This window comes from Hyla sarda, chromosome 10, assembly GCF_029499605.1.
Source record: "Hyla sarda isolate aHylSar1 chromosome 10, aHylSar1.hap1, whole genome shotgun sequence".
Lineage (NCBI taxonomy): Eukaryota > Metazoa > Chordata > Amphibia > Anura > Hylidae > Hyla > Hyla sarda.
In genome coordinates this window covers 61,590,145-61,608,645 of record NC_079198.1, presented here as the reverse complement: position 1 = coordinate 61,608,645, position 18,501 = coordinate 61,590,145, and the positions used below count along the sequence as shown (strand labels likewise).

Genomic DNA, 18,501 nt, shown 5'->3' with positions numbered 1-18,501 from the left:
TTGTTTGTACTGTAGAGCTTTGCAGTAATATACCGTAACTTCATAAGCCGTGTTTGGTAAATATGTTACAAGCTGCTAAAACGTAGACAGAATACAAGGTTAGAATATGTTTACGTGTCTGAATAATTTAAAGTGGCAGATTCCTCTTCTTGGGTTCACATGCTCCAGGCTGACTGTAATGTTTTGCTCTCTCCTTTAAAGGTAGCCTAGGAAAAAAGCAAGCTGTCTTAGAAGATTTAGATTATCACACTTTGGGGGAAAATATACTTTTACAAATAAAGTGTTCTACAGTAATGACCTCCTTTGTACTCCATAGAATACTCAGGGGCCAAGCTGGGCAACAAAAATACAAGTGTTACATTCTGTAATGCAGACTGTCAAACCTTGGAAAAACATAAGAACAATGTATAATTTATTTTTTATTTTTTAAAGAAATGAAATTTTTATCATCTACAAAATTTGGCTGTCAAAATCAGCTACAAAATTTGGAGTTTCTCCACAAATTACATTTATCATGGTACATGTATGATTGCTACGTGCCTCATTGCTGAGATCCCCACTGATTACTAGAACCGTGGACTTCCTGTTCATCCAAAATTCTTCTCACTGCTGTGAGGAGGCACAGGGGACTAAGGATACCCTTCTAATGATCCAAGGGGGTCTCAGTGTTAGGTTCCCCACCAATCTTACATTTATTATTAATCACTGTTGGAAAAGCCATTCAATGTGTTTTCAAGTATCCCCCCCCGCACACACACTTTTAATGTAATGGTTCCCAATGTTTTCGAATAATAAAATAAGCCACATTTACTTAACTGTCAGGGTAAATCTAAAATCTAAAATGCAGAGCTCCTCATAGGGCAAATAAAGTTTTTTAGACAAAAATAACAGGTAAAACGACCAAAAATTGTAATGGTAAACCGCTCACCAGGCAAAGTTGTGCAACTGACACAACTACATTAGCGCATTAAACAATGAGTAGAAGTGGTGTCGCCTTCCGTTATAGGCTCAAAATGGGTTCCGTCCAAGAAGTATGCAGATGAGGATGTGTCTGAAAAAGACCGAAGGATAGGCTCGATCCACCAGAATGAAGAAGACTGTATAATCCAAGAACACTTTATTGGCCACTCATAACGTGTTTCGGGGCGTGGGAGCCCCTTCTTCAGATGAACTGGCGTATAATGGAAACCTGTTAACTGTTTCATGCTTCCCAAAGCACAAGCAGCATAAAATAGGCATGGGCACCCTCACTTCAATGCACTTGACTTAATTTGATTTAATTTGAAATGCTTTGGTGTTTTAGAGGAATCATAATGTTGTTCCTACAGGGAAAGGTTACAGATGTTGCAGTGGGGCTAGCTGTTACTTGTAGTTCTCCGGGCAGATATTTTATTGTCACAGCAGCTGGAGGGTAATGGATGGACCTCATGGGCCTTCCTTAGGACCACAGCAATCGTTGTCAATGTGGACCAGCACTTTTAGGAACAGTCTGTGACCTTGAGGCACTCCTATGTATATAGTGCCTGGGTGCAGAATGCCTGTGATAGTGATACAAATAATGGAAACCAGACTTGTGAACTTGAAACAAAAACAGTATCTTTACTGTAGTAAACTTCTGTGCTAGCGAATACAGTCTTACAGTCTTTGTAGGGCACAGTAGTAGCAATTCACAATACAGCTTTTCCTATTTTATTTGTGTATCAGAGGAGGTCTTGATCTCCCTACAAGGTGAGTACAGTGTAGGGGTGTATGTGACTGAATACACTACTCTTAACAATTTTAGAGTTAATCTTGGGAAAACAGTCCAAATAGTACTTCATTTAATGACCTTTATGTGTTGGCTCCTCATGATGAAAAAGCTTAGAAAGGTTGTGGTTACTTACAGTTTTGTGCAACAACGGCCCATTGCAGGGTGTAGACTAGTGAGGTTTGTGACATGGAAGTCTTGTTGCACTAGCTCCCTCACGAGGCCCAAGAGCCCTTGTTCACCTCATCCCTTCTGGCTTTGTAGATGATCTCCCTCCTGTAGGCAGATTATGAAATTTAGAGATGTCCCCTCAGTGTGACCTAGAAAAAGCTTCTGGGTATAGTAATACTTCACACAATGCTGTGAGAAATCCACCATGCATAACCTAGGCTGACTAGAGTTTTAACTTTATTTATACTTTTGCATTGGCACAACCAAGTCTAACTTTTTGTTCTTGCCCTCTGGGGTGAGAAGGCTGGACTTGAGTACTTCTCCCACAGGTTTTCTAAAGCTTTTATGAGAAGCCTATGTGGTAAAGAGATTAAAGCGCAACTGTCACGAATTTGTACCCCCATAAACTAATCGCAGGGTAACAAAGTTCTTCAGAATTACTCTCCAGGTATACCTTTTACTGCTTTCCAGCAGCTTTTATCAGGCTAAAAATGCTTTATATGTGACGGCACTGTAACCTAATAGGAGAAGAGGAGAATGGGCACTGTAAACTGATAGAAGAATGGGCACTTGTTTTACTTATACATTCACATACATATACATACATATACATACAATCCACCAAAGGGAGCAGTAGAGAGAATATAAACCATTGTACATACAGTCAAACCTCAATGTATGCATATAATAAGCAATGCAATATAATATAATACATGATTCATACCTATATACGATTAGACACACTGTAACAAATCTACTGCCACACAATAACCATTTACTTTTGTAGCAGCTGAAAGAGTACTGCAATAATTCTAAATTTGTCCAGCTTCTCCCTAGCCCTGATCGATCCATCTGTCCCTATACCAAATATACCAAAAGTCACTTGAAGCTGTACCCGGTTTACTTTATATTGTATATTTATATTGTTGTACAGAGGTTCCCATCAGTGTATCATGCTACAAGCGGTTTGGGGCAGCAGGAAATTGATAACAAGTTCCCTCTAAATCCCACTTGTGCCAGATAAGTTCATTTCTGTTACTTAGCTGAGGAGATACTACAGTAGTACGTCCAATTTGTGCTTTTGTAAAAATTGTGTTCACAATGGAATAAAATGCAATTTGGCTATTACTAACACAAAGCCACTAACAAGTAGTTGGGCTGTTTGTGCTGCTTAGACAGTCATTCATATGACAGGCCATCTGTAATATTACATTTTCCCTTCAGAGCCCTGCTGCAGATTAAATAAGTAGCTGATAGTAACTTCAAAATCCTTTTGTTTATAAGGGATATTTGGAGCTGAACCTGCAGCAATGATTGGATGGCCACAGCAGCCTTCATATAAAAGGGCTATCTGTCATGAAACAACTTGTTTAAAGGGGTTACTCCGCTTCCCTGTGTCGGAAGTTCCGCTCCCCAGCATCCGGAAGTTTATTGTTCCGGACGCTGTGTGCGGGCTTCCGTGTTCAGGGCCGCCCCTCGTGATGTCACGCCCGCCCCCTTCGTGACGTCACTCCCGCCCCCTCAGCAAAAGTCTATGGGAAGGGGGCGCAATGGCCGTCATGCCCCCTTCCCATAGACTTTCGTTCAGGGGGCGGGCGTGACGTCACGAGGGGCAGCCCTGAACACAGAAGCCCGCACACAGCGTCCGGAACAATAAACTTTCAGATGCTGGGGAGCGGAGCTTCCGACACAGGGCAGCGGAGTACCCCTTTAAGGGGAACCTGTCATGTTGTTAATGCATTCCGGTCTGACGGCAGCATGTTATGTATAAGAGCACAAGCTGAGCAGATGATATATAGATTTGTGGGAAAAGTTCCAGGATAACTTGTCATTAACTCAATGTCTATGTAAATCTAAGGCTGCTTTTACACTATAAAATGTATCCGTTTTAAAGATCCGTTTGATGTTCTGTTATGAAAACCCTGAAAATCGTCCATTAAACGTCCGCTAGAAAATCCCATACGTCCGTTAGAAAATCCCATTATAGTCTATGGGATTTTTACATTATCCGCTTTAATCCGTTATAGTCTGTTATTAATAACGGACGTTATTTTGTGACGGGAGAATGAACGGAAGAAATAGGGCATGCACTATTTCTCCCGTTACTATCTACTGTCACAAAATAACGTCCCTTATTAATAACGGACAATAACAGATTAAAACGCATAATGTAAAAATCCTATAGACTATAATGGGATTTTCTAACGGACGTATTTTGATTTTCTAATGGACGTTTAATGGACGATTTTCAGGGTTTTCATAACAGAACATCAAATGGATCTTTGAAATGGATGAATTTTATAGTGTGAAAGCAGCCACATCTCAGTGATTGACCTTTCTATGCACAATTATTCACAACTGTCAATCACTGAGTAGAACCGCCCACATGACTACTTTGCCCAGAATGATTGGAGATTTACATGAATAAATAACAAGTTATCCTGTTTGTTTTCCACAAAACTATATACTAATCGGCTCAGCTCCTCCTGCTATATAATATGTTGCCTGAAGATTAGACTGCATTTTGATTGTGACAGGTTCCTTCTAAAAAGGAGCAGTTGGTTATTAAGTAGAATATCTCTTTTACATATTTCGCATTAAGTAAGCATTGTATTTGATAATAATGGAGCTTCTATAGATTCACTAATCCACATGGTAATGTTGCTCAGTCTTCCATGCCCAACACTGTATTTATGAGGCCCTTGCATCCCCTTTTCTGACATGTGTACTGATGAAAGTGTGTTGGACTTCAGAGCTGCACTTTATTGAATAACTTTATAAGGGGCTTTACTGTAAACGTTGTTAGAGAATGTAATTCTCCTGGACAGTCCCATAAGATTGTAAGGTATATATTCTATGTGGGTGCGTTATACAGACTCCAATGAATTTTATAATAATAAAATGCGCATACTGCTGGAATATAAAAGTGTATGTAACTTCATGTAAGTGAAATAAACCTTCAGACGGAGCGTCATAGTCTCATCTGTAACTTGGGCTAATCATTCAATTAATCCATAATGTCTTTTAAATATCTCTCTGTCTAAACTGCAGAAATATCGCCTTCTTGAGTTAGCTTCTCCCAGATAACCCCTCCAAGCCTTATCATGTCATCGCTACACGGAGAGGAAAACAGCAGCGTCAATATCTTTGTAAGGCCAGCTGTCAATTAGCGCTGGATTTCTTTTCTTTAGACATTAGCGTAGTGTCAAACACAATTACTGTCATTTCATTTCCTGACAAATGAATACAAAGGAGTCAAACACATATTGCTGCCGACCTGCAAATTTGATCAAGGAAAGAAAACAATGTTCTAGCCGAGATTTGTTTCACTGACATTTCCCACTTGTTCGACATTGTATGAAATGAGAATGCAGGCATTTAAAGGGTTAAGGCACAAATTTAAGTAAAAAAAAAAAAAAAAAAAATGTTCATCCTGTCATGTCGTGTGGTGGTTCTATTCAGTTTAAAAGCAATTTGTTTCTGTGCAGAACGATTGTAAATTCATCTAATGTGTACGGATATTGCTGAATGCTGTACATTGTGCTTCTGTAAGAGGAGGTATCCGGCCAGGATTTCATACAATTCAATGTTCTCTTCTGGGTTTATTGCAGTGGAGGATCGCAACTTCGCTTTGTTCAATTATGTCAATGAGCAGAACAATGAAATTGAGAGGCTGACTGAGCAGATCACGGAGGTGAGTGATACATTATTATTATATGTACTCTATTATTAAAAAGGGATGTAGCATGGGCTCAACGCATGGCCTAAGCTGCAATACAGTGCATCACAAATGTGCTAAAATGTTGGTGCACTCACTGGGGGAGATTTATCAAAACCTGTGCAGAGGAAGAGTGGTGCAGTTGCCCAGAGCAACCAATCAGATTGCTTCTTTCATTTTCCACAGGCCTCTTTAGAGGCCTGTGGAAAATGAAAGAAGCAATCTGATTGGTTGATATGGGCAACTGCACCACTCTTCCTCTGCACAGGTTTTGATAAATCTCCCCCAGTGAGTCTGTCTAAAGTAAGCCAAAAAAGAGATTTGAACAGAAGTGCCAATACGTGGTTTAAATGAATTTAAAGAGCCTATATATATATATATATATATATATATATATATATATATATATATATATATATATATGGCTTGGCCAATGAGCACTGAGGACCACACAAATAATCGCTGGATTGCTCGTGTATTTGTCAGCCTCACATTCTGTAATGCACAGGGAAATGTGCGGGAGACAGGAGATGTTTTTTTTTTTTAGCAGGTTAAAATTATGCGAACAGCCCATCAATGACGGATAGATGATAAGTGTCAGATTGCGGGGTGTCTAACCTCTGGGACCCCCCCGCCATCACCTGTACAGGGCCCTGGATCTCCTCCTGAATTCAGCATTTCGACCACCGCACAAAGCGACGTCCGACACGCCTCCTCAATCCAGCTCTCCCGTAGAGATACATTGGGGGGTTTGTCGGCTGCCACTTTGTGCGGTGGTCAAAAGGCTTCATTCAGAAGGAGATATGTGGGATAACTGACAATCTGAACAAAAACTGTAGTTCAGTGTATACCCAAAAACCATTGTACCTATTAGAAGCACTGAACACAAAAAATTATTTAAATAATCCAACTTTTTATTAGAAATAACATCTATATATATATATATATAAAACTCAATGTGTGTGTGTGTGTGTATGTATGCATGTATGTATGTTCCACAAAAACGTCCAAACGGCTAAAGATATTAACATGAAACTTGGCCACATGTTACTTATATGTCAACAACGAGCACAGGATAGGTGATTTAACCCTTACTCACCCCCATTTGCCAGTGGTGGGGTTTATGTTTAAAGTTCCATACAAGTCTATGGGAAATATATGTTACTGCATAACTTCCAAACGGCTGGAGATAGTTCAATAAAACTTGGTCACATGTTACTTATATGTCCACTTAAAATATAGGACAGTTAATTTAACCCTTAACTACCCCCATTTGTGAGGGTCGGGGTTTTTGTTTAAAGTCCCATAAAAATCAATGGGAAATTTATGTTCCCACATAACTTCCGTACGGCTGGAGATATTTCAATACCTGGTACACATATTTTAGGTTGGGATATGAGGACGGGATGGGAGGTCGGGATAGGAGGTCAAGATTGGAAGTCGGGATAGGAGGACGGGATATGAGGTCGGGGTATGAGGTCAGGATAGGAGGACGGGTAGGAGGACGGGATAGGAGGACGGGATATGAGGACAGGATAGGAGGTCTGGATAGGATGTCGAGATAGGAGGTTGAATAGGAGGTCGAGATAGGAGGTCAGGATAGGAGGTCGAGATAGGAGGTCGGGATAGGAGGTCAGGATAGGATGACGGGTTAGGAAGACGGGATAGGAGGACGGGTCATGAGGACGGGATAGGAGGTCCAGATAGGAGGTCGGGATAGGATGTCGGGATAGGAGGATGGGATAGGAGGTCAGGATAGGAGGTCCAGATAGGAGGACGGAATAGGAGAACGGGATAGGAGGATGGGATATGAGGACGGGATAGGAGGTCAGGATAGGAGGATGAGATAGGTCAGGATATGAGGACAGGATATGGGGTTGGGATATGACAACAATATATGAGGACGGGGTATGAAGTCGAAAGCTTCCTCTTTTATTTATTTTTTTCCCCAACAAAGATTAGGAAGGAATAAACGGGCAACACAGGGTTCTCCGCTAGTATACAATAAATCAATTCCTGTTGCTCTTTTTAATAGAACCTATCCATTAAAAAATGCTGCATGTTAAAGAAAATGCAATGTGCATTAAAAAGTGCATATGAAATTACAGAAATATAAACAAAACCATTTAAATGTGTTAGCAATGGAAAAAAAGGTATTAATGCTGATCCAAAATGCATAAGTGTGGATGGACCCGTTAATCTAAAGACATTCTACATTCGAAAAAGTTAGCTGAGGAGCTAATACATATTCTCTATTTTATTCTAATTCATGTATGTGATGTAAGAATATGTAGATATGCAGTAAGACAAAAACTGAGATAAAAGGCAAGATGTCACAGCACATGACTAAAACATGATAGTGTCTGTGAACCATCCGCCAACCCCACAACACAGCTTTGTGCAGGACCCTTGGTTTCAATGTACAGGGATGTGAAGAACGTCTGTATTTTATAGATCAAAAGAGAAATTGAAGAATTCAAAGCCCAGGGAGTACGACTTGAGCAGGAGCATCGGTCAATCCTTAAGAATATTGAAGGCAAACAAGAAGAGGCTGTAAAACAAGCAGATGGCTACCAACAGCAACTGAAAGGAGTCATGAAAATTTTAGATCAGCTGAAATCAGGTACATGTTGTGTGTCTGCGGGGCCCTATAGTTTTAGGTTATGAAATATACATGAACTAGGTTTAGAGCTGTTGTAGTTATACTGTACATATTAGTAAAAAGCATAATAAATTAAAAATACAAATCCCGTGATAAAAAGTTGTTTAGTGTGTTAGCCCTGTGAAGAGAAAAATATACAGTCAAGAGAAAAAATCTGATATTAAAAATACAGTGACCCCTCGACCTACGATGGCCCCGACATAGGATAATTTCTACATGCGATGGCCTCTCAGAGGCCATCGCATGTTGAAGGCAGCATCAACATACGATACTTTTTAATGTCGGGGCCATCGCTTAAATGGCTATCCGGCAGCGCAGACTGCTTCAGCCACCACCGGATAGCCGTTTACGGTGCCCCGTGAGCTCCGCTGACGATCACTTACCTGTCCTCGGGGCTCTGGCGCGTCCTCTTCGGGATCCTCTGCATCGTCGGCGCTCTCCATCGACGTCATCACGTCGCTGCGCACGCCGTCCTGTCATCCAATAGGAGCGGCGTGCGTAGCGACGTGATGGAGGCGACGGAGAGCGCGGATGCCGGGGAAGCAGAGGCCTTGCCGGAGCGTCGGGGACACCCCGGGGACGCTGCGACAGCGATGGACAGCGACATCCTGGGCAGCGGTGACGAGCGGTGACGGTCCGGAGCGGCGGGGACAGGTGAGTACAACTTCCTCTAACAGTGGTCTACAACCTGCGGACCTCCAGATGTTGCAAAACTACAACACCCTGCATGCCCGGACAGCCGTTGGCTGTCCGGGCATGTTGGGTGTTGTAGTTTTGCAACATCTGGAGGTCCGCAGGTTGTAGACCACTGTCCTATACTTTACATTGCACGGATCCCTCAACATGCAATGGTTTCAACAAACGATGGTCCGTTTGGAACGGATTACCATCGTATGTTGACGGACCACTGTATCAGTATAATAGAAGATTGAAGTAAAAAAAAGAGAGGACAAAGCATTTTCAGAATGAAAACAGGTGTTATCCTAAGAGTATCTATGTGAAAATTACCTTATAACACAGCATCCACTTGCACTCCTTATGGTCAATATAGAATTTAAAACAGAGATGTATTTATCCCTCTTTTCTATTATTTAGGAGGCTACACACAGTATAAAAGATCTAAGCAGTGAACTAAAGATTTAGCGATATAGGAGGAGATTTATCACAACCTTTGCAGAGGAAAAGTTGACCAGTTGCCTATAGTAACCAATCAGAATGTTTCCTTTATCTTATTTGGTTGCTATGCACAGGTTTTGATCAATCTTTGCCATAGACCAGCAGACAAATGGCGGTGATGTGACATCTTGGGGGTATTGTGCACTGCCCATTGCTCCCACTTTGCGGGTGGTTCAACATAGGTTGCATAACCATTTGTACAAGAATAACAATGCACACTGCTTTATGCCAATTTACCAACACCAACTTACTCTCAGTAAGTACTTTGCTAGACCGGGAGCTCTGGAATGGGAAGGAATTGAGCTGTCAATTCTTGAAGCTGATGTCTTGAAAGCAGGAAAAACAAGGCCAGCATAAGATCTGAGTGAACAGTGATGTCTAGGCAAAAGAGCATATCCAAAAAGGCAAGCCTTGTGGGTGTTCATAGTATGACGTTCATATCCACCTGCATGTGACTGATCCTAATCTGAACAGGCATTATAATTCCAACATTGTAGCTCTAAATATCATACTCACAGGGGTCTATAAGAGACAAGCAAAGTAGTTTTGTATGGTAATAGCACTAGAGTGATCATCTTAACCTTGTTAATAGCTATTAACATTTATTTTTTTACCTTTGGTTATTCTTTATTACATGAAATACATTTAATGTAATTTAACAATTTCATACTGTTTGTTTTCTGCAGATTGCATGCATTACAATACACTGCACGCTGCTCGATTCCGTTCTGCGCTAAATCTCAAAGACCTCTCCCTGACTGTTCATTCTGCAGTCCCTCTCTTTCCTTTCCCAAATGCTTATCTGAGCTCAAATCTAATTTGATAGGATTTTATATGATTGGCTTAGATTTATGCCTATATGAATATTCAAAAGGCGGCTAAAGACCGAAGGTTATTATGCATGTTCATATGTAAACTCTGACACATCTGATGTCATATTATGTTATATGTTACATTTCTTATGTTTATAAAATTTAATAAAAACATTGTGAAACTAAAGACCGAAAAAAGGGAGCACACTGTTGGTTTTAGCACAGAACAGAATGAGGCAGTATGCAGTCTATTGTAATACAAAAAGATTATAAATTTCAACCATCTTGTTTTAACCCCTTAAGCCCATTTTTCACCTTAAAGGGGTATTCCAGGATTTTTTTTTTATTTGACTATGCTACAGGGGCTGTACAGTTAGTGTGGTTCATAATATAGTGTCTGTACCTGTGTGTGATGGTTTTCTCACAATTCTTATGTGATTTTCACCCCAATATTTATTTTTAACAGCATACAAAATGACTGCTGTCTCAGATTTTTCCCAGGTTGCAATGCGGCCGAGACCTGACTCACTAGTCAGCAGATGACAGGGAGCCTGTCTGCTTCAATGGGTGGAGTGATCGCTTGGTGGGAAAGAGATCAATCTGCAACTAATGCAACACCTGTAGGCACCCTGATTGAAAACCACAGGTCTTTTGAATGGATGCAGCTCATTTATGTTTAAATGGGTGGGAGGGAGGAAAATGGAATTGTGGGATTTATAGTCAAAAAAAGAAAAGTCAAACAGGAAATACCAGTTCACAAAAAGCTAGCCACAGTATTATGGTAATCACACAACATAGCCATTTAGCCCCAAGACAAGCACAGATCCTTCCTAAGCATGTCCATTACTACCTGTCAGGTATGTACTAAAATCACCTTATGGTGGATAACTCCTTTAAAGGGTTACTCCGCCCCTAGCATCTTATCCCCTATTCAAAGGATAGGGGATATGATGTCAGATCGCCAGGGTCCCGCTGCTGGGGACCCCCGGGATCTCCGCTGCGGCGCCCTGCTATCAGTACTGCACAGAGCACACTCGCTCTGTGCGTAATGACAGGGGCTGGAGCATCGTTATGTCACGGCTCCACCCCTCGTGACGTCACGGCCCGCCCCCTCAATACAAGTCTATGGGAGGGGGCGTGGAGGCCATCACGCCCGCTCCCATAGACTTGCATTAAGGGGGCAGGCCGTAACGTCACGAGCGGCGGAGCCGTGACGTCACGATGATCCAGCCCCTGTATCGCCTGTCATTACGCACAGAGCGAGTGTGCTCTGTGCAGTAATGATAGCGGGGTGCTGCAGCGGAGATCCCGGGGTCCCCAGCAGTGGGACCCCGGCGATCTGACATCTTATAAGGTGTCTAGGGGTGGAGCACCCCTTTAAGGACTCAGCCCTTGCAAATCTGACCACTGTCACTTTATGCAGTAATAACTATGGGATGCTATTACTTTTCATTCTGATTCCAAGAAAATTTTTTCGTAACATATTCTTCTTTAACATAGTCTTAGATTTTTGTCGTTACTTTCATCCTTTCTTGGTGAAAAATCCAAAATTTTCATGAAGATGTTGAAAATTTTGCATTTTTCTAACTTTGAAAATCTCTGCTTGTAAGTAAAATGGACATACCAAATACATAATATATTAATTCACATATACAATATGTCTACTTTATGTTTGCATCATAAAGTTGACATGTTTTACCTTTTGAAGACCTTACAGGGCTTCAAAGTATAGCAGCAATTTTCTAAATTTCCCTGAAAAATGTAAAATCTGAATTTTTAAGGGACCAGTAAAGTTTGAAGTAGATTTGAGGGGCCTTTCTGTGAGAAATACCCCATAAATGACCCCATTATAGAAACTGCACCCCTCAAAGTATTCAAAATGACATTCAGAAAGTTTGTTAACCCTTTAGGTTTTTCACAAAAATAGCAGCAAAGTGGAGGAGAAAAATCTAAATCTGCATTTTTTTACACTAACATGTTCTTGTAGCCCAATTTTTTTTATTTTTACAAGTGTTATAAGGAGAAAAAGACTACCAAAATTTGTAACAAAAAGTGCTCTCTGGGCTCGCAACATGGCTCAAGAGGAGAAGAGCAACTGTAGGATTTTGGAGAGCGAACTTTGCTGTCATGGTTTTTGGGGGCCATGTTGCATTTAGGAAGCCCCCGTGGTGCTAGAACCGCAAATAAAAACTCCACAGGGCACACTATTTGGCAAACTACACCCCTCAAGGAATGTAACAAGGGGTACAGTGAGCCTCAACACCTCAATGGTGTTTGATGGCTTTGGGTTGAAGTTGGATGTGAAAATGCAAAAATTTATTTTTAACATTAAAATGTTGGTGCTACCACAATTTTTCATTTCACAAGGAGTAATAGGAGAAAATGCCCCCCATAATTTAAAACCTCATATGTGGATGTAAAGTGCTCTGCGGGCGCATTACAATGCTCAGAAGAGAAGAAGCAAAATGTGGCTTTTGGTAAGAGAATTTTGCTGAAATGGTTTTTGGGAGGCATGTTGCATTTAGCAAGTCCCCAGGGTGCCAGAACCGCAAAAAAATAAATAAATAAAACACATTGCACACTATTTGGGGAACTACACCTCTCAAGGAATGTAACAAGGGGTATAGTGAACCTTAACACCTCACAGGTGTTTGACAACTTTTCGTTAAATTTACACATGAAAATATTTTTTTTTATTTTTAATACTAAAATGCTGGTATTAAGCTAGGTTCAGACTACGGAATCTCCGGGCAGAAAATTTCCGCCCAGAGATTCTGAGTTCCTCCTGCACCGACTGAGTAAGTCGGCGCTAGGACCGCGCGGACACTGCAGTCTCCCATAGACTGCAATGTGTTCCGCAAGGAATTCCACCTGAAGAAAGAGCACCGCCTTTCTTCAGGTGGAAATTTCTAAGCGGATTTACTAAGCGGATTTTCCACTTCACAAATTCCGAAGTGTGAATTTGTGAACGGAAAACCATTCACTACACTAGACATTTTAGCAAGCGGAATTTCTGACGGAAATTTTACGACTGAATTTCTGTCGGAAATTCCGTAGTCTGAACCTAGCCTTACCCCAATTTTTTCATTTTCACATGGGGTAGAAGGAGATAAAGGACCCAAAATTTGAAGCCCAATTTCTCCTAAGGAAATACCCCATAATTGGATGTAAAGTGCTCTGCTGGGCACTACAGGTATCAGAACAGAAGGAGCGCCATTGGAATTTTGGAGAGAGAATTTGGTTGGAATTGACAGATCTTTGGAACAGTGGGCTGTGCAAATCCATTTTCATGGACGACTGTTCAAAAAATCTGTCAGACACCTGTGGGGTGTAAATGCTCACTGCACCCTTTATTACATTCTGTGAGGGGTGTAGTTTTCCAAAATGGGGTCACATGTGGGTGGGTGGGGTTCACTGTTCTGGCAGCATGGGGGCTTTGTAAATGGACATGGCCTTCAATTCAAGCCAAATTCTCTCGGCACTTTACATCCACATATGGGGTATTTCCTTACTCAGAAGAAATGGGGTTACAAATGTTGGGGGGCTTTTTCTCCTATTTACCTTTGCGAAAATGAAAAATTTGGGGTAACACCAGCCTTTTAGTGAAAAAAATTACATTTTTCATTTTCACATCAAACTTTAACGAAAATTCGTCAAACACCTATGGGGTGTTAAGGCCTACTGTACCTCTTATTACCTTCCTTGAGGGGTGTAGTTCACAAAATTTGGTCACATGGCGTGTTTTCTTTTTTTTTGGCGTTTGTCAGAACCACTGTAACTATCGACCACCCCTGTGCAAATCACCAGTTTAGGCCTCAAATGTACATGGTGCTCCCTCACTCCTGAACCCTGTTGTGCGCCCGCAAATCGCTTTGCGTTCACATATGGGGTATTACCATACTCAGGAGAAATTATGTTACCGTATATACTCGAGTATAAGCCGACCCGAGTATAAGCCGAGACCCCTAATTTCAACCCAAAATCCCAGGAAAAGTTATTGACTCGAGTATAAGCCTAGGGTGGGAAATACCTCATCCCCCCCTGTCATCATCCAGACCCGTCATTAACATCCTCATCATCCCCTTGTCATCATCCCACACATCCCCCCTTCATCATCCCCTTGTCATCATCCCACACATCCCCTTATCATCCCACACATCCCCCCTTCATCATCCCCTTGTCATCATCCCACACATCCCCTTATCATCCCACACATCCCCCCTTCATCATCCCCTTGTCATCATCCCACACATCCCCCCTTCATCATCCCCTTGTCATCATCCCACACATCCCCTTATCCCACACATCCCCCCTTCATCATCCCCTTGTCATCATCCCACACATCCCCTTATCCCACACATCCCCCCTTCATCATCCCCTTGTCATCATCCCACACATCCCCCCTTCATCATCCCCTTGTCATCATCCCACACATCCCCTTATCATCCCACACATCCCCCCTTCATCATCCCCTTGTCATCATCCCACACATCCCCTTATCATCCCACACATCCCCCCTTCATCATCCCCTTGTCATCATCCCACACATCCCCTTATCATCCCACACATCCCCCCTTCATCATCCCCTTGTAATCATCCCACACCCCCCCCCTTCATCATCCCCACCCCCCTTCATCATCCCCACACCCCCCCCCCCTTCATCATCCTCTTCTCATCATTCGCCCTCAGTGGTCTTCAACCTGCGGACCTCCAGAGGTTTCAAAACTACAACTCCCAGCAAGCCCGGGCAGCCATCGGCTGTCCGGGCTTGCTGGGAGTTGTAGTTTTGAAACCTCCGGAGGTCCGCAGGTTGAAGACCACTGCGGCCTTCAACATCATCCAGCCCCCTCTCACCCCCTTTAGTTCTGAGTACTCACCTCCGCTCGGCGCTGGTCCGGTCCTGCAGGGCTGTCCGGTAAGGAGGTGGTCCGGTGAGGAGGTGGTCCGGGCTGCTATCTTCACCGGGGGCGCCTCTTCTCCGCACTTCCGGCCCGGAATAGAGCCGTTGCCTAGACAACGACGCATCTGCGTCGTTGTCATGGCAACGTGACTATTCTGAGGCCGGGCCCGAAGCGCTTAGAAGAGGCCTCCCCGGTGAAGATAGCAGCCCGGACCACCTCCTCACCGGACCACCTCCTTACCGGTCAGCCCTGCAGGACCGGACCAGCGCCGAGCGGAGGCGAGTACTCAGAACTAAAGGGGGGTGAGAGGGGGCTGGATGATGTTGAAGGCCGCAGTGGTCTTCAACCTGCGGACCTCCGGAGGTTTCAAAACTACAACTCCCAGCAAGCCCGGACAGCCGATGGCTGCCCTGGCTTGCTGGGAGTTGTAGTTTTGAAACCTCTGGAAGTCCGCAGGTTGAAGACCACTGCGGGTGGGGGAGTTCACTCGAGTATAAGCCGAGGGGGGTGTTTTCAGCACGAAAAATCGTGCTGAAAAACTCGGCTTATACTCGAGTATATACGGTACAATTTTTTTTTTCTTCTTTACACTAACATACCAACCTTTCCTTTTCATAAGGGGTAAAAGTAGAAAAAGACCCCCAAAATTTGTCACACAATTTCTCCCAAGTACGAAAATACCCCATATGTTGCCTTTGCATGACTACAACTTCAAGCATGCACAGACAGCCAAAGGGCATGCTGAGAGATGCAGTGGTGTGCCTCCTGCTGTTGCATAACTACAACTCCCAACATGCTCTTTGGCTGTCAGTACATGCTGAGAGTTGTAGTTTTGCAACAGCTGGAGGCACACTGGTTGAGAAACGCTGAGTTAGGGTCTGTAACCTAACTTGGTGTTTCTGCACCAGTGTGTCTTTAGCTGTTGCAAAACCACAACTCTCAGAATGAACTGACAGCCAAAGAGCATGCCCTTTTGTTGTCTGTGCATGCTGGGAGTTGTAGTTATGCAAAAGTAGCTGTTGCATAACTACAACTCCCAGCATGCACAGACAGCCCTTTTGTGCATGCTGGCAGTTGTTGCCAAGTAATAGCAGGAGGCACAGCCATACCTCCTGCTGCTGCGCACGCCGGATCCTCCTGCCTGCTGCCGCCGCTGCTTCTGGGGCCCCGATCCTGCCACAGATGCCGGGGATCAGGGGCCTCTGCTGCTGGGGTACACTCTCGGTACCCACTCTCACCCTCCGGAATAGGGGCATAGCGGGTGACGTTAGTGACACCCCCAGCAGGAGCCCTGATTTGTCGTCCGTTCTCAGACAGCCCCAATCACCCTTTTTTTCAGGGTCACTGGAGACCCAATTGACCCAGAATCGCCGCAAATTGTTGGTCTGAAATTTTTTTAAATATGTCATTTGCATTCATAAAATAACAAAAATGGAGAAAAAAATCAGCTCTTTGACCGTCAGCGGTTCTTGCCTTGAATAAATAAAACACACATTTAAAATCTGTATTCTGTTCGGCATTGTGCTTGAATTGTGATCCTACCTGTCCTGATTACTAATACAGGATCATGTAAAACGTATATTGAGATCATAGTGGATCAGACTATACCTGAAGACAAGTCTGTTAAGAAATATGAATTTACAATAAAAGTCAGTCAAAAAGAAACCGCATTCAGCACTACTTAAAGGGGTATTCCAGGAAAAAACTTTTTAGATATATATATATATATATATATATATATATATATATATATATATATATAATATCAACTGTCTCCAGAAAGTTAAACAGATTTGTAAATTATTTCTATAAAAAAATCTTAATCCTTTCAGTATTTATGAGCTTCTGAAGTTAAGGTTGTTCTTTGTTCTCTGTCTAAGTACTCTCTGATGACACCTGTCTCGGGAAACGCCCAGTTTAGAAGATGTTTGCTATGGGGATTTGCTTCTAAACTGGGCGTTTCCCGAGACAGGTGTGATCAGAGAGGACTTAGACAGAAAAGAACAACCTTAACTTCAGAAGCTCATAAGTACTGAAAGGATTAAGATTTTTTAATAGAAGACATTTACAAATCTGTTTAACTTTCTGGAGCCAGTTGATATTTATAAAAAAAGTTTTTTCCTGGAATATCCCTTTAAGTCACCAAACAAAACACGTGTACTAGTTGCCCTTGGCTATGGTGAGGGTGAATAAATTGGCAATCACAGCGGTGTTCAATCTCCAGCAGAAGCAAGCAATCACAGATGTCAAGTTAGTAAATGGGAGGCACTCACCCTCTTCTACAGCACCATTTGTGAAGGCACTCACCACACGCTACAGCTCCCCATGTGGTGTCCGTAACCTATACTGCTAAAATTGTATTTTTATCTGCTCAAAGATATGTAATAAATCTTGACCAGCACATGAGATGGTGAGTGCCTTCCGTTTACATACTTGACGGCTTCATTTATAGTTCTAGTCTCCACATTCATGAAAGATAGACCTAGCAGGACCCCTCAGACTCCTGGGTACAACTACACTCTTTGTCCCATACAGTTTACACCCCTATGTACTTCAATCTATGCAACTGCTGATCCAGTCTACTACATGTGAGTTTCGCCCAAGTGTTGATATCAGCATTGCAAAATGCCACAGATTTTTGACAGTGCCAAGCCCAAGTTCCTGCTTGCACTCTGCATCCAACGTAATAACAGCACTTATCTGCAGTTTATAAGTGTCTGCTCAGCATTTCTTCTTCCTTGCTCCCATGGCACCTGGGTGCAGAGCACCACATGTACTGGCCCAAGATTGGCCCGGAGTTAGGGCTATAGAAATGTATGTTATACGATCCCTTCGTGGCTCTTATCAATGGCTTGGAGGATTTGCAAAATATAAGGACACATGAGATAAGCTGTTTTTCATTTTACCTTTGGGCCATCTGGGCTGTTTTGTGTCTGTTTTTAAATTGTAATTCTCATCACCAAACAGTCCTAAACTCCATATGTTGTGTGGCCTTTTACTTATTAAAAACGATAAAGTGTTTTGTCACTTATAGTCAAGCATAGTTAATTATATTCCCTAATAGTCTATCATTAAATTTCCCAGACATCTGTTGGTAGGAACAGCTGTACTATTAGCATTCCACATATATGGCAAACAAAATCTGGTCATCCATATTGTCAAGTTAAACAAAAGGTTCATCATGTGTGTGAGAAGCTTTACGACCAACTTTATACACTCCAAGTGAGAGCTCTGACGACGCGATTACAGTCCGATCAATGTGGGCTTTACTAACAGCTTGTAAAGGAGACACACGGCTGATAACTAGGCCTCTA

At 42.5% G+C, this 18,501-nt stretch overlaps 1 protein-coding gene across 9 annotated transcripts in view; it reads left to right on the top strand.

Moving 5' to 3' along the window:
* ODAD1 (outer dynein arm docking complex subunit 1) overlaps positions 1-18,501 on the top strand; it is a 134,079-nt gene that overhangs the window by 79,273 nt on the left and 36,305 nt on the right. For all 9 annotated transcript variants that reach the window (XM_056542313.1, XM_056542318.1, XM_056542314.1 and 6 more), the window contains 2 exons: positions 5,530-5,612; positions 8,091-8,259. In XM_056542313.1, coding sequence (XP_056398288.1) covers positions 5,530-5,612; positions 8,091-8,259 — 252 coding nt within the window. The remainder of the gene's footprint in view (positions 1-5,529; positions 5,613-8,090; positions 8,260-18,501) is intronic.